General features: G+C 40.9%; 1 protein-coding gene across 1 annotated transcript; it reads right to left on the bottom strand.

Annotated features, from left to right (window-relative positions):
- Positions 1–3,649: 3,649 nt before the first annotated feature.
- Positions 3,650–14,319, bottom strand: LDHA (lactate dehydrogenase A). The gene is made up of 8 exons (XM_063092632.1): positions 14,217–14,319; positions 11,636–11,785; positions 9,868–9,985; positions 8,383–8,556; positions 7,820–7,993; positions 6,886–7,003; positions 5,103–5,226; positions 3,650–4,435 (listed from the first exon to the last, which is right to left on the bottom strand). The coding sequence occupies exons 2-8, from the start codon at positions 11,759–11,761 to the stop codon at positions 4,271–4,273; spliced, it is 999 nt and encodes a 332-aa protein (XP_062948702.1). The 5' UTR covers positions 11,762–11,785; positions 14,217–14,319; the 3' UTR covers positions 3,650–4,270.
- Positions 14,320–17,283: the final 2,964 nt, after the last annotated feature.

Here is a 17,283-nt window from a genome sequence, read left to right as displayed (position 1 = left end):
AGCCATTCCGACTAGAGCGAGATGATATTTTGTGGTTTTAATCTACATTTCCCTGATGACCAGTGATGTTGAGCATTTCCTCAAATACCTGTTGGCCATTCGTATGTCTTCTTTTGAGATGTGCCTATTCAGGTCATTTAACATTTTTTAATTTTTTTTTTTTTTTTTTTTTTTTTTTACTATTGAGTTGTTTGAGTAACTTGTATTTTCTGGATAATAATCCTTTATTGAATGCATACTTTATAAATATTTTCTCCCATTCTGCAGGCTGTCTCTTCACTCTGTTGATTGTTTCTTTTGCTGTGCAGAAAGATTTTTAGCTTGATGTAGTCCCATTTCTCTATTCTGGGGTATTTTGTTTTGGTGGCTGGCGAGTATGGAGATCTGAACCCTTCAACCTTGCTCTAACCAACTGAGCCAACCAGCCAGCCTCTATTTGTTTATTTTTGCCTTTGTTGACTGTGCTCTAGTTTTCTCCATAAAAGTTTTGCCCAGACCAATGTCTTGAAGTGTTTCCCCTATGTTTTCTTCTAGTAGTTTTATAGTTTCAGGTCCTACATTTAAGTCTTTAATCCATTTTGAGTTGATTTTTTTTATAGGGTGAGACATAGCGGTTGTTTCATTCTTCTGCATATGGATAACTAGTTTTCCTAGCATCATTTATTGAATAGGCTCTCCTTTCCCCAGTGTATGTTCTTGGCACCTTTGTCAAAAATCAGTTGGCTATAGATATACGGATTCATTTCTGGGTTCTCTATTCAGTTCCATTGGTCCATGTGTCTGTTTTTATGCCAGTACCATGCTGTTTTGGTTACTATAGCTTTGTAGTATATCTTGAAGTCAGGTAGTGTGGTGCCTCCAGTTTTGTTCCTTTTTTGCCCAGGATTGCTTTGGCTATTCATAGTCTTTTGTGGTTTCATGTGAATTTTAGGATTTTTTTTTTCTATTTTTGTGAAGAATGTCATCGGTATTTTGATAGAGATCACATTGAATCTGTAGATCGCTTTGTGTGGTGTATATTTGCAAAATTTTAAAAATCATTAATCTCTGTAACTTCAGGACCAGGTGCTGAAATAAAGCTTGAATTTCTCTTGAGAGAACAGAGAGTAGTAATGAAAATGTCTGATTTTCTTTTCTTTTTTTTCTTTTTTTTTTTTTTTAAAGATGACCAGTAAGGGGATCTTAACCCTTGACTTAGTGTTGTCAGCACCACGCTCACCCAGTGAGCTAACCGGCCATCCCTATATGGGATCCGAACCCGTGGCCTTGGTGTTATCAGCACCGCACTCTCCCAAGTGAGACACAGACCAGCCCCTCATGTCTGATTTTCTAAGGGTGCTTTAACTTACACCAAGAATTTATTTGTAACTCACAGAAGGGGACACAACCTGCTCCATTATCTTTTGTTGAGCATTTGGATTTGAACCATTTTCAAAATATAAAGGATAATCCATTTTCCATGTAACAGCCTGTGGTGTTTGGGTGTGTTTTTTAATGTAGCTCAGATTATGCAGTAACCCTGCTTTAAACCCTTCAATGGCTTTCTGTTACACTTAGAATAACAAACTTTTACCTAAAAGACCTTCAAGATTTGGCCTCCTTCTACCCCTCCAACTTCATGTCTTCCTCATCCCACTGTCTTCCAACTAAACTTTGAACAGCTTTTTCTTGGCTCAGGACTTTTTGCTGTTCTGTATATCTGGAAAGCTCTTCCCCAGCCTGTCTCAAGGTTAATTCCTCATTTTCAGTTTTGGGCATAGATTATACTTCCTCTTGCTTTCTTTTCACTACCATTTCCTTTCTCTCTCTACCAGCCTCAAGCTAGAGGACCCTTATAGCAGACAGGAGCAGTAGCCACTTGTTGGTCCTGTATTACCACTTGCTTGAGTGCTTCCACAGCAACCTTATTTACCACAGGGCTGAGGGAGACTACTGGCCTGGATGGTTTACAAGTTCAAGCTCTACACCTGCCTCAGGTCCCTGGTGGCCAAGGGAGGTATCACCTCGGTAGTGACTAAACTATGCTAGGTGAAGAGAACTGACTCTTCATATTTGTCCAATTACTCCAAGCTTACTTACCATTTTGCTTACTCAGTTGCAGTGATGTACATATAGAAGAGCCAAGACTTTCCTTTATTTACTCTTGTATATTGCAACATCTACCAAAGTATAGTAGGTACTGAGTAAAGAATTTTGGGTGTTTTGTTTTTTTCAATAAAGAATTTAGAAAGAACATGGCTTTGCAGTCCTGATAGTTTTATTTTGGCAAAATGGGACTTAGTGGTGTGGGGAAAAAAAAGGAAGGACCATGTTCTGAGCATCCCATTTGCTTCTCCACTAACTAGCAACCAGTGTGAGATGGGGCTAAGGCCTGCCTAATTCATTTCCCAAGCTTATTAAAACAAAAAGAATTGGGGCTCCTTGCAGAGTTGGCTTATTCTTTGCCTGGGGCAGGAAAGTACAAGGTGAACCTGGAACACTTATTTGCCAGAGAGTAAGGAAGCTTTACAAGATTAAATCTGAAAATTCATGAAAGATGAATTGAATAAATCTATTTCACTTAAGTATTATTTTTAGTCATGGTGGTATTGATTATTGTATCAAATAATATAAAATTGATAAATGTAAATACATTTTTACAGAAAGACTAAAGGTGCCTCAAAGTTTACAAAAGGCTATGGGAACAAGTACAGGCTTCTTTTAAGGGTAATTTAAAGGTTTTAATATTGGTGATAGTTGCACAACTATATGGATATACTAAAAATCCACAGAATTGTACACTTTAAAAGCGTGAATTTTATGATATGGAGCTGTTATATTTTAACAAGGCTGTTATTAAAAAAAAAGTCAATTCTCTTTCTTAGGTAACTTTCAGGATGGAAAAGATGACAAAGTTGTTCCAGGTAACCTCAACAAATACGATTTTCAGGCCCAGATAAGGGCCATAAGGTATAGAAATATTTTGAAGGAAATCTAAAGAAAACTTGAGTAGACAACCATCAATACTACTTGATTTAAAATTAACTACGTTACTGTCTTCAAGGAGGCAAAGGATCTCAAAAATATGTCCCCTTTAGTAACAAAGTACCATTACGTATGTTCAGCTGGCAAATAATTTTTACATTCATGTATAGAATGTTACCTACTTGAGTTGTAGGGTACCGATTATGATTAGCACTAATAGTATCAAATATGTCATATAATACCTTGGGGTTTAATATATTAAAACTATTGATTATAATGGAAACGGTACTAAAACAACCCAGTCGATCTAATTACACCCTTAATACATTATTAATTCATATTAAAGTCTGCTCATTAGTCAATAGTAGCCCTTAAAAAAATCATTGCAGGGATGACTAAGAATAGCCTAATATTTCCAGATAATGTAATAAATAGTAGCTTTATGACTTTATATCTTTTTTTTTTTTTTTCCTTTTTTTGTCTTTTTGTGACTGGTAAGGGGATCGCAACCCTTGGCGTGGTGTCGCCCGCACCGCGCTCAGCCAGTGAGCGCCCCAGCCATTCCTATATAGGATCCGAACCTTTGGCGGGAGCGCTGCTGTGCTCCCAAGCGCTGCACTCTCCTGAGTGCGCCACGGGGCCGGCCCATGACTTTATATCTTAATATAATAAATTAACAGAATAGTCACTGTTCAAGGTTTATTTGGTGTTTTAGTTGGTATGACACTTACATAATTGGTTGCACTGATTATATTTAGATCTTTCTTTTTACATTATATGGCAATGTACACTTCTGATACATATATTACACAAAATAAGGTAATTTAGAACAGTTATGCACAAGACATGCAATACTGGATTTACACTGGATCCCATGATGTGAATGATTGGGAAAAAAGTTGGAGTGGGCATGTTTAGTGAAGGAACCAGAAGTTACATAACATACAGTTAACATACATCTAGTCTATAGAGCAACTGCAGCATGTGCAGCATTGGCAGTGGTGCCTCAAAGGTGGTAGAACTATTTTACACTAACCAGTTTAGGAATATACAAGAAAAGTACCATCCAGCATCAGGATATAGCTATAAGATTTTACAAACCATTTCTATTTCTAACTTTATGAAAAAAGGACAACATGCACAAACAACCTCCAACTAAAATTCTGTTGTAGCCTAGACAGTGAAGTGGTATGACAGTAGAAGATTATTTTTTTGGCAGCTGGCTGGAATGGGGATCCCAACCTTGACCTTGGTGTTGTAATGCCATACTCTAACCAACTGAGCTAACCTGCCAGCCTGACAGATTTTAAAACTGCAGCTCTTTTTGGATCCCCCAAAGTGTATCTGCACTCTTCTTCAAACGGGCCTCTTCCTCAGAAGTCAGGGTCACCTTCACAAGGTCTGAGATTCCATTCTGTCCCAAGATGCAAGGAACGCTAAGGAAGACATCATCCTTTATTCCATAGAGACCCTGAAGACAAAATGAAAAAGTGGGTATTTTATGTTTTGTCTATGCATTTTAGGGTTTCTCAAGACTTACATTCTCTACGATTATGAAGCTTATTTAATACAACATGATGAGAAGAAATTTCTTTCCAGATGTTCAATTATCATGTAATGAACAGTGTAAAAGAAAGTCATTAAAATAGCAACAACAAGATTTCCTTTCTAAAAGAAAATCTAAACCATTACCATTATCCAAAATACTTTTCGATTTTTATTGTATAACACTTTGGCAATTCTAACTTGAATGTAATATTTACAAGGGCACTTCAAAAAGTTCATGGAAAAATAGAGTTAAAAGATAATACAATTTCTATGACCTTTTCAAAGTACCCTTGTATTTTTCCCAATGGAAAAAAAAAATCTATTTTTTTATACTGTTCCACCTACTTCAACATGAATGAGAGTTTTTTGGTCAAGTTATCAAGTATCTATGTGCTGAACAGTCCTAGTGGATATTAATCCTAAAGCTCAATCATTTCTTTCCAAAAAATAAAGTTGTGGGTACATTAATTTATTTCACTTAAATCAGTGATTGAGGACTTACATTAATCTAATTGCTTCCTCAGGATAATCTTTTTTAAAAAACCAGGAAATAAAGCATTCAAATACAATGTATCACTACATAGACTTACCTTAATCATGGTGGAAACTGGATGCACCCGCCTAAGATTCTTCATTATGCTTTCTGCCAGATCTGCCACAGACAGTCCAATGGCCCAGGATGTGTAGCCTTTCAGTTTGATCACCTCATAAGCGCTGTAGGGTAGGGAAGGGCAGGGAAGAGCAGAAAAAAGCAGGGTGGGAGAAACAAAGAAAAACAAAGCTTTCACTGAACAATTGTGCTTTATAGTAAATAATGCCACAAAATTGCATTACATACCTAAGAGTAACCCTTGCACATGTATACCAGGGTATTATGTATAGGGATGTTCACAGCAGTATTCTTAGTAATAGCGAAAACATGGCAACACGTCCAATGCCCTCCAACAGGAGAATGAATAAATTGTGATACTGGTACAATGGAATATTATATAGCTGTCAGAACAAATGAACTATAGCTACCTGCAACAAAATTGGATGATTCTTAGAAATGTAACATTGAATTTTAAAAAGTAAGTCTAAAATTACATATAGCATGCTTGATTCAGGATTATCTCAAGTGAGAGTGCTGGGGAGACACAGGGATGGGTGAGAGGAGGAGCAGACTTCACTTATTTCCAAACACCAGAAGCCTAGTAATTCTGACCCAACAAACTATAGTTAGTTGATAAATGTCAAATTTCTTGGGTTGAAATGGTGGGTTCACAGGTTTTATTTAATTAAACAAATACAAAGAAGAGGGCCTTGCCTAGAGCAATCATGAGACTAAGTCATGGACCATAGATTAAGATTCATTATCCAATTCTGTAAACCTAGGTACACACATGACCACACAATTTATAAGTAAATACTGTCACCATGTTGAAAGCTTCTCTATTTCAATACTTTTAGCAGTTAGTAATTATTTACTAATTTTTAGTACTGTTATGAATCTAGACCTTGCTTAAAATTTTATAATCATCTGAGGGCTGGCCTGTAGCTCACTTGGGAGAGTGTGGTGCTGATAACACCAGGGCCACGGGTTCGGATCCCGGTTAGCTCACTAGGGGTGAGCGTGGTGCTGACAACACCAAGTCAAGGGTTAAGATCCCCTTGCTGGTCATCTTTAAAAAAAAAAAATTATAATCATCTGAATAAATAAGCTAGCTGTGTTTCTGTTCATGAAGACTATGATAGGAACTTGGATTTAAAAGATATTATTCCTAACTGAATGAATCATATATGCTCTTGACCCCTCCAATAGGGTAGAGTTAATCTAACTTGCTTTACCTTAATAATTTATAATATAAGCAAAGAAAGATGTATCAGACTATAGAAAATTATGGCATTAAAAAAAGATAGTTTAGTAATTACAAATGTCTATAATTTTTATAATATCTTCACCAGTTTTGTGTATATGTGAATGTAATTCTCTGGGATCCATTATCTGCAATTGCTGGGTTGTATGGTAAATCCATTTTCAGTTTTAAAGGAACCGTCAAAATATTTTCCAGAGTGGCCATACTACTTTACATTCCCACCAGCAACGTATAAGTGATCCAGTTTTTCTACATCCTAGCCAGCATTTGGTGCTGTCACTATTTTTTATTTTTGCCATTTTTTTTGTTTTGTTTTGGTGGCTGGCCAGTGAGGGGATCTATTTTTGCCATCTTTTTAAAAAAACTTTTTTTGTTATCTGTTTTTATAGTATGATCTTTAGCAAAGCTTAAGAAAGCAAATTTTCCCTCTAATAAAAAATCAAATGCTATTAAAATTTTAATCTTTTAAATAAAAATAAATTTTAATCTTCCATTACCAAATTATGAGATCTATTACCTCTCAACCACCTGCTTGTGAACCTCTTTCCACTGTTCCTTATCTGTATCAGTGCCTAAATCTGGGTGCAGATTCTTCAGGGAGACACCAGCAACATTCACTCCACTCCATACAGGAACTAAAAGAAATAGTACAGAATACACTTACTTTTCACACACCAACAGATGAGTAACTGTGACTCATTTTTCTAATTCTCTTTCTTATCTGTGGAGGACGGTTACCCGCTTTTGGTAGATGGTCAAGACTACCAATATCCTTACTCACTTTCAGATTAGATTTCTGTTTATTTAGAATATATGAAACTAAGAATTTTTACTATATTCTAATTAATTTCCCTAAACTATTGTAATGTTTAACTCATATATATTTGAAATATGAGGTAATTTTTAATTTTTGTTTATTTAGATTACATAAACCTAAAAATTTTTACTGTATTCTAACCTGTTATCCTAAGCTATTGTAATATTTAATCCATACATATTTGAAATATGAAGACGGTATGAGAATATAAGGGAAATTTTCTTGGCATAAGGAATTCTGAGAACTCTGCACAAATTGTAACATCTCTCAACTATGACAGTAACAGAATTTTTTGATGCACTCCATTGGAATTGGCTGACCTTTTCAGGGCCAGGCATTTCAAGTAAAGTATAAATAGCTATGACATTAAATAACTGAGGTCATCCTAAGAACTATAGTCTTAACATGCCCATGGTAAGAAAAGAAATTTGATTCCTCTTGCCATAAAATGTCATATAAAATGGCTAAAATCTTAATAATTCTTAGCATATAATTATACAGAATGGTAGTTTTCAGGAAACTACTTTATCCTAATTAATGGCTATCTGATTTAGGTTCTAATGTACTAATGAAATGCCTCTCAATTTTTCATACAATCTTTTAAAAATAAAAAGAGAAAATAACTAATGCTTACCACTAGAGTCTCCATGCTCCCCAAGGACCCAGCCATGACAGCTTAATGGATGAACTCCCAGCCTTTCCCCCATCAGGTAACGGAACCGGGCTGAATCCAGATTGCATCCACTTCCAATAACACGGTTTTTGGGAAAACCACTTATCTTCCAAGCCACATAGGTCAAGATATCCACTATAAAGAAAACATTTGCAAAGATACTAGGTGAATCATTAGATAATGACTGCCTACTCAAGATATATGGCTCTGTATGGATCTTGATATTGATCATGACTAATCAAAATTTTTCTTAGTATTTTTAAACATCCATACTATGTATATCAAATCCATTGAGTATTCAAGAAGTATAGTTTTATGAAAATAAAACTGTGGCTCAATTAATAAAATAATTTTAACATAACTATTTTAAAAACTTTTTTGTAATTAAAAAAAAAAACTATTTTACAAAAAAACCCCACAAACCTACTCTGAAATGAAACATATGAAAAAGAAATGAATCAATGAACATGTGTATATGGAACATAACACACACTATCAATTTTTTACGCAGTTAAAATTCTCACCTGGATTGGAAACAACAAGCAACTTGCAGTTTGGGCTGTATTTTACAACATTAGGAATGATGAACTTAAAGATGTTCACATTACGCTGAACCAAATTAAGACGGCTTTCTCCCTCTTGCTGACGTGCCCCAGCTGTGATAATAACCAGCTTGGAGTTTGCAGTCACATTATAGTCTAGAAAAGGGAAACAATGATCAGATTAAGGCCTTTAAGAAACAGCTGGTTTGAGTGTAGTATTATAACACCAAAGGCAAAAGTTTGGATCCCGGTACTGGCCAGCCACAAAAAAAAAAAAAAAAGAAGAAAAAGAAAAAAGGTCTTTAAGTGAACTCTTCTACTTGGCCAGCAAAAATTTGTCCATAAAATTCTTGTAGGAACAATTCTATCAGTGTTTTGTGTATGTGGCAGAAAAAAGCTCCTTTGGCCCCCCAGACCTTTCCTTTGGTTTTTAAAATTTTATCATTATGGTCCCTTAAACAGAGGAAGAGTAAGTCAATACTTTGCTTGTATTCTAGTTTTAGTTACGTTGTAACTTTGTATATAACTACAATTGGGAGGAGCAAAAAGAATCAAGTCTATTGATTCTCATATAAACTCCTTACACATCCCCCAATTTTTTTTTTAACCTGAACTCAATGTTCACATTCTTCCATACTCCTATTTCTGCTCAACTACTTAATTGACATATCAGCCCAGGGACAAGTAATTTCCTTTCTTTTTTTTTTTTTTTCCTGAACCTGCTGTAATTTTGATAGGCAATTTTCTTTCTTTTTTAAAGCAGAGACACCTTTACACTAAACAAGCATGTTTTGCTTCTAGATACCTTGTGGTACAAGATAGTTAACCCAGGGAAAAGATGATGAAGAGGGTAACCACCAGGTAAGTGATCAATGATTTTCAAATACCAAAACAGACACTATCTAGGGGGCTGGCCGGTTAGCTCAGTTGGTTAGAGCATGATGTTATAACACCAAGGTCAAGGATTCGAATCCCCATACCAGCCAGCCACCAAAAAAAAAACCCTCCAAACAAACAAATAAAAAACCCCAAACAAAAAAACACGCAGACAGTATTTTGGCCCACCAGTTTCCTTGCTGGTGCTGGTGAAAGGGTAAAGCCAAGAATATCTGCTGAACAGGCTCATTTACCTTATTCTCAACCATGTGGTACTGTGTGAAAGGAAGTGGAGGGAGTAAGTATATTTAAGTATTTGAAACACTGTGGTTAAATATGGACCTAAGGTTTGGAGCTTTATCCATTACATTCTAATTCAGATGATGTTCACATCATGGAACAAGGTGAATTTCCATTTAAAACTATTTACTAGAAATTGAAACTTTGATACCCACAAGTACCAATGCAAGCAATGTTCCAAGGGCTCTCCTATTTTGTATAAAAAAAGAAATCTTTTAAGAGCTAGGATTTTGAGTCTGATAAAGAATTTAAGTATAGCATGGACTATAATATAAACTTGTTGAAATCAACCTTTGCTAGAGACAATTTTTGGTGTTCTAAGGAAAAGGCTGCCATGTTGCAGATCCATCATCTCTCCCTTCAATTTGTCTTCTATGACATCAACGAGAGCAAGTTCATCTGCCAGTTCCTAGAAGACATAAAATTTTTAGTTAAATAGGAAATTGCTACTTCCACAATTTTAGAAAGGCATGTAAATTTATTTCTGGCATAGGAGAGTTCTGCTACTTTATTAGTATCAGGATATGCTTCCAAATAGAAGCGCGCCCCCATTTAAAAAGCTGCCCCACAGATGACCCCATACATGCACTGATCCTCTCTCCAGCCCTGTTGCCCCACTGGAGCAACTTCTGCAGGAGTTCTACCACCACTGGCGGGGAAGCAGAACACCGGGTTGGCAGTAGTTAGAATAACTTCTAATTCTGTAAAATTGCTCTATTTACGGGGCCGGCCTGTGGCTCACTCGGGAGAGTGTGGTGTTGATAACACCAAGGTCACGGGTTCGGATCCTATATAGGGATGACCGGTTCACTCACTGGCTGAGCGTGGTGCTGACAACACCAAGTCAAGGGTTAAGATCCCCTTACCGGTCATCTTTAAAAAAAAAAAAAATTGCTCTATTTACTCACTCAAATTCAGTTTTACGCACCAATATGAGGCTGTTTTTCATTAAATAAGTGATACCAGTATCAAGACTTGAAATTAAAAAGCTATATTCTAGATCATTCCCTGGTTGTTTCCATATGTGAACCAATATTAACAGTTTTGCATAAAGATAGATTTGTGCATTGCATAACATTGGCAAAAAACATCCTTGCAGTTGAACCTATAAAAGTTCACAGGTGCATCTCAGACAAGGAGCACCTGCAATAGCTTTAATACAAATGGGATGTGGTCTGTCGTTACCAAAAAGGTTACTCCAGCTGCATATCTATCCCCAAATCATCTACACTGTAATTAGTAATCTGGCAGTTACTCTTCTTACCCACACCTGAGTCAGAGGTCATCAAAGAAAAAGACCATATGCAGTTCATAAGTGTGAGGAAAACAAACAGCATCAACTTCTGAATTGTGTGGCCTCTCCTAAGAATCCATATAGAGAAACCTGTGTTGTTACAAAACCTCTGCATAGCTCATTTCTGCCTTCAGTCTTTCCTCTCTTTTATATTTCTCATTTATATTCAGAACCCAGAATTCATCATTTTACTCTTAACAGGAACTCCAAATCTGAACTTAAAATATTTTAATATTATAAGCTACCTCAATTCCTTTTTGATATGAACCAGGTTTGAATATTGTAATAACTAGTTCTTTATTCATAATTTCTCTTTTTCTAACTAAATTTTAACTCCATAATTGGTAACAAAATTGTTATCCAAGGCAGAGGGAGCAATGGGGTTTGGATGGGAGGAGGACTTAAGATTTCCCACATTCAGTATGATTTTACCATATGTATGTGTTATTTTCAATTCAAAGATTAAAGAGTTTTGGCTCATTTAAAGGCACAGACTATTCCTTTTCACTGGTAGGCAATCCATGCATGTTAATACAGAACAGTAAATTTTAGGAACTGGGTCTCCAGGCTGATAATATTTGATACTTTTTACTTCAGATACCCTTTTGGTATATCATGTTTCAAAAGTTTGTTTCACATAAAGTTGTTTGAATGAGTGCATGAACCTAAATATTTTTATATACACTGTGATAATGCAATTCTTGGGGAAGGGGGAAGAGAGTGGGGTCAAAGTACGGGCTTCCAGAGTTGTGGACTCTCACTTACCTTCACTAAAATGCTGATGGCACAGGCCATGCCAACAGCACCAACCCCAACAACTGTAATCTTATTCTGGGGAATCTGTTCCTCCTTAAGAAGATTATGAATCAGCTGATCCTTGAGAGTTGCCATACTGGACTTGGGACCAAAGGGAACCTACAGGGAGCAAAACATTTAGTGTCACTGCATCCTCTTTAGTGTTTAATTAATCAAGAGCTGTTCTGAAAAAAGATTATTTTTATGTCCTTTTGGGGTACTTGCCACTAAAAATCACAAGAATGGCTAAAAGGGGGGAGTAGAGGGCCAGCCCGTGGCTCACTTGGGAGAATGTGGTGCTAAGAACACCAAGGCCATGGGTTCGGATCCCTATATAGGGATGGCCGGTTAGCTCAATTGGGAGAGCGTGGTGCTGATAACACCAAGGTCAAAGGTTCAGATCCCCATACCGGCCAGCCACCAAAAAAGAAAAGAAAAGAAATAAAAGTGGGGGCGGGGAGAAAAAAATCCAAAGGTGGCCGAAGAGTAGTTGAAAGGCCTAATGCCGGGATGTGGTCTGGCCGGGATCCTGGTGTGGAGGACTTCACCTTGGCGTGGAAAAATAATATCGACGTTTCGGTGTACGTATAGCCTCCTGAGGGCTCGCTCATCTTGGTTTATTAACCCCAAGGGGGGGCAGCCTTTCTTCAGACAAAATCACTGTGAGCTGCCCACCCAGCTCCTCTCCAGGCATTCAGACTCCTATAGCAAGTGCACTGCCAAGCCCCTCGCCTGAGGACCAGAAATACGTGCGAGACGGTCATTAACCGCCACCAGGTACCCCCCCACGTGGAGGAACGCTCTACGAGCTCTGCGCATGCGCGACCATTCGCCTTTTCTTTTCTTTTTTTTTTTTTCCCCTTCTTCCACTCTCTTCCGCAGAAGGGGCGGAAATCAAACGAACAGTTCACTCCGCAGGCGCCAGCGGGTTTCACGCCCCACCTACATCCGGAAGACTGGCGGGCCGGGGCAACTTGTGCGCATGCGCTTTCCAAAGCGCCCGGGCGGAGACGGGCACGTCTAGTTGCCGCTGGTCATTGAGGTGGGCACAGGGCCGGATGGCAGACGCCTAAGGAGCCCCGCCCGTGAGCAGAGACTATCGGGAGCCATCCTGCTCTGTAGATCAGAGAGAGCGAGCTCGGAGTCAGACTTTAGACTTAACTAGTGCCCTGAAGCATACGCAAGCAACGTGAAGCCCGCCTGGCAGCCTCCCTGGCCTGGCGCGCAGCCAGAGGCCGACTTAAAATCGCAATACCAGGAACCAGGGGCTGTTAACCAATAGGGAGAAAGGTGCCTCGTGTGGCTTCTGTCGTGATCCTTCTTTAGAAGATGTGAGGCCCAGTATGAAGAAATTTTGTCAGTACGGGAAATGCAGAAATAGCTGCATAGGGCCTGGAAGCGTGGAGGCCTAAAGTGAATAGATAATTGGTGTGGAACCCTCTTATTCCAAGAGACGGAGGAGGGGTCTTTCACTCTGTTAATCCAACCTGCACTGCATTCATTGAAGGGAACAGCACAGGTTGCATGCCCAAAGCACCATGTCTAGTTTTGACACCGCTCCAGAGGGCAAAAATATCCAAGAGGACCTCCAGGCTGGCAGCCCAGAGTCAGCAAGCTGGAATCGGATCTCTCTTTACAAATCACTGCTATTTCTAGACAGCCTTGTAAGGTTTCTGCAGCCTGGCAGGGGGAAGGGAGAATTTCTTCCTTTGGAACCTTAGCTCTAGGCTCCAACGCTACCTACAACGTAGGGGCGCGGGTTGGAGGACGTGGGGGTGGGGGGGTGAGTCTAGTGGCGAGAGCCCTAACCCTCTCCCAACTTTAGATTTCCTCATTTTTCAAAAGGAGGGGATGGTACCGGATGATCCTACCCTCAATAGAACGTTTGAGGTGCGGGAGGGCTGGGACTCTGCCCGTTTCATCTTAGCATGCACCGCGCTTAGCACAGCCCTCGATACACCAGCAGCTGCTTAATAAACGTCATTTGTACAAAGAGCACCCTATAAATCTGCAGGCAGCAGCCACCCCCATGAAGTCCACCTCTCGATTGTCCCAGGGGAAAAATGCAAACCGCGCGGCGCTCAGCGGCTTTCTGGCTTCCAGGCACACACCTCGGACATGCTGAGGCTTTTTCGGCTCCATGGGCTGGGGAAACCGGACCTCGAGTTTTGAGCTATTAGCGAACTTCTAGCTGGGAGGTATCCACCCCACACCACCCCCACAACCTCCACAAACCCTTTAGACCCATCATCTCCTGTCCTTCCGCATCCACCCAACAAGCTATCGACCTCAAGTTGGGTGCGGCCACCTCCTCGGTTCCCCAGCGAGGCCAGAGGCCACGGTCCCCGTTTAGAACAAAAGCAGAGCGCGGCGGGCTCTGAGCCTACGTGTGGCGTGGGCCACCGCGTAGGTCTCCGAACTCTATATGGGAAGCGGCGCCTACACCCCCCGGGAGCAGGGACCCCTTGGCGAGCAGCGCCCGGCCAGCAGAGCCAGAGCCAGCTCGCTCTCCCACCCGCTCAGGAGTAGTGCTCGCTGGGCCCAACCGTACCGGTGGTGCACGTCGGGCGGGCGTCAGCGGCGCACAGCAGTGAGGTCTGGACTCGGCGGCAGCGGCTCCAGCACTGGCGCGCGGGAGGGACCTTTAAGTGGAACAGCTAGGCTGACGTCAGGGGGGAGCCAGGCGGACGTGCGGGAACCCACGTGTGGATTGGGCTGGGGGCGGGCGCCGAGCTGGGCGGGGCACCGGAGAGGGCCAGGCGGCGCGCGCAGCCAGACGACCGACCCGCGACCGACCCATGTGCGCCGGGACTTCTAAGGAGCTGCCTAATGCAACGCTACCCTCCAGTCACAGAAGCCGGAGTCGGAGCCATGAATCAGGCAGACCCACAGTTTCCTCGTGTAAAATGTGGAGGTTACTCTCAGGAACGGATGATTTGTTTCTTCATCGCTGTTTCCCAGTGCCCAGAACAGCTTCTGGCATGTAGCAAGCAATCGACAAATATTTGTTGAATGGAAGAAAATGCCTTGCACAGCTTCAGTGCGTCCTTATCTAAATCGAGTGCTCTGCAAAATTTGACGCTGCTTTTCCCCAAACTGCTAAGCCTTTCCAGTACCACGACTCGTAAAGAAGCCTCGGCCTCTCAGGCCTTGCAGGGTGACTCAGGTCAAATTTACATCCACGTCTGCACTCCCTACTGCCCCACCCCACCGACATCTCCTGTCCCAGCCATACCCAAGAACTGTCGGTGTTTTGCTTTGTTTTAAAATCTCCCCTTACCTGGCCTGCCCCGCCCCACCCCACTTCCCCAGCCTCTGGTAACCACCATTCTCTCTACTTTTATGAGTTCAATTTTTCATTTTTCAAACACGTTATTTTTACCTCTGGGCCTTTATTCATGCTGGTTCATTTTCCTGGCCAAGCTCCCGCCCCGCCCACCCCCACCCCCCCCCGTCTCTTTAAATCTTATCCATCTACCACTGTGGTGATATAATATGAAATATATTTGGTAAGCCTTTGAGTTTACCAAAAGTTCCTGAATTTCGTGAGTGATAGGAGTGTTTTGTTGTTGTTATTGTTTTTTAGGAATGTCTTTTGTTATTCATAATGAGCCCCTTTCCTTAACACCTGAGTTTACCATAATAAGGTGGTTAACAATGGACCCTCTAGATAACCTCAAGATGGGGCCATTCCTTGGAAAGAATAAGTGATTAGAGGATTAGAGAGTGGGAACTTTCGGCCCGATCACCAACCTCCAGGAAAGAGGTGGGGGCTGGAGAGTAAGCTTTATAAAAACTCTCAAGATTTAATGAGCTTCCAGATTGTTAAACACTGGAGTTACTCGGGAAGGTGGAGCTTCCAGCGCGGGGAAGCTCTGCACACACTCCCCCATTCCTTGCCCCGTGTATCTCTTCCATCTGGCCGTTCACCTGTGTCCTTTGTAATATCTTTTATAATAAACCAGTAAATGTTAAGTGTTTCACTGAGTTCTGTGAGCTGTCCTATCAAATTATCAAACCTAAGCAGAAGGGTCATGGGAACACCAATTTACAGCTAGTTGGTCAGAATCATAGGTGGCAACATACTACTTGTTATGGGTGTCTGAAATGGGGGCAGTCTTGTGGGACTAAGCCCTTAAACCTGTGGGATCTGACACTATCTCCAGGTAGATAGTGTCAGAATTGAATTGAATTAGAGGACACCCAATTAATGTCTGCTGGGGAACTGCTTGGTGTGGGAAAAATCCCACACATCTGATCACAGAAGTGTGCTGTGTTGAATGTGAGAGTAGAGGGGAAAAGGTTTGCTTTTTCCTTTACATCCACCCACCCATACATCCACCGAGGTGGTACTCCCCTCTTTTCTGCTCCCACCACATTGTAACATCCTTCAGACTGGCTTGCAACAGAGGTGTGTGTACAGCTCTGCTCCCCTACCAGACAGTGAGACACTCGAGGGCACAGATGGGTCAACTACTCTGCCCCTGTGGCACCATCTCAGTGCCAGCTCTGAGAAAGATCGATAAGTGTGGATTTCGTGGTTTGAAGGGAAATGCCTGCTATGTAAAGGGACTATGCTAGGTGCTGAGGGTACAAAAATGAGTAAGACAAATGTATAAGCCTTCGAAGCTTTGTCATTTACTGGGGAGCCCAACAGCATCCTCCTCAATAGTTACAATGTAAGATAGAATGTAACCCTGCCACAAAAGAGGTAGAGAAAAGTGCTCTAGCATTCAGAAGAAAGAGAGGTCATTTGGGCAGGATACCGGAGGGTTTCCTGGAACAGGTAGCATCTGAGTTGGGGCTAGAAAAAGATTTCAGTTGGTGAAGATCAGATGTTGAGAAAGCAGAGAACATAGAATAAGTAAATGCACAGAGGCAAGGTGTGTCTGGTAAATCTTTAGTCTTGAATGCCAGGCTAAGAAATATACTTTTTGTTTTTGGTGGTCGGTGAAAGTCACTAAAGTTTTTAAAGAATGGGAGAAATAAGATCAAAGCAAGGTGGCTGAGAGGTTTTGGAAAGGAGGGCACTTTGTTTTGTAATAATACACAACATGTACAGAACATACGAGGGTACTTCAAAAAGTTCATGGAAAGATTCATAATTCATATTATCTTTTTTTTTTTTTTTGGCAGCTGGCTGGTACAGGGATCTGAGCCCTAGACCTTGCAAGGCAACGATCTAAACAACTGAGTTAACTGGCCAGCGCTCATATTATCTTTTAATTCTATTTTTCCACAAATTTATTGAGTACCCTCGTATACAGCTCATCCACATCTGTTCAGCACACACACTTCTCTGACACAACCCTACAGCCCCACAGCCCATCGGCACACCCACTGACAGCCTGATATTTTTCACCTTTTCCGTAGTTGCAAAGCTGATGGCTTTCCTGAGTTGCACAGCCCACGATGCACACAACCTCATTGGTTTCTGTCCCTGACAGACCAGAGCCTGTCGTGTATATGCAAAAGTAGAGGCGCCTCTCTCTGGCAAGAGAACAGGAACCTGCCCCTGAAAAACTGTTTTGTGTCACCACCCCAGCCCCACCCACCTCTCAGATGCTGGGAATGGAAGCTGGAAGATGCCGCCCCAACTGCTTAAGTTCTGCCGGGTG

This window comes from Cynocephalus volans, chromosome 4, assembly GCF_027409185.1.
Source record: "Cynocephalus volans isolate mCynVol1 chromosome 4, mCynVol1.pri, whole genome shotgun sequence".
Lineage (NCBI taxonomy): Eukaryota > Metazoa > Chordata > Mammalia > Dermoptera > Cynocephalidae > Cynocephalus > Cynocephalus volans.
Note: the sequence above shows the minus strand (reverse complement) of the source record. Positions and strands in the feature narration are given on the sequence as shown.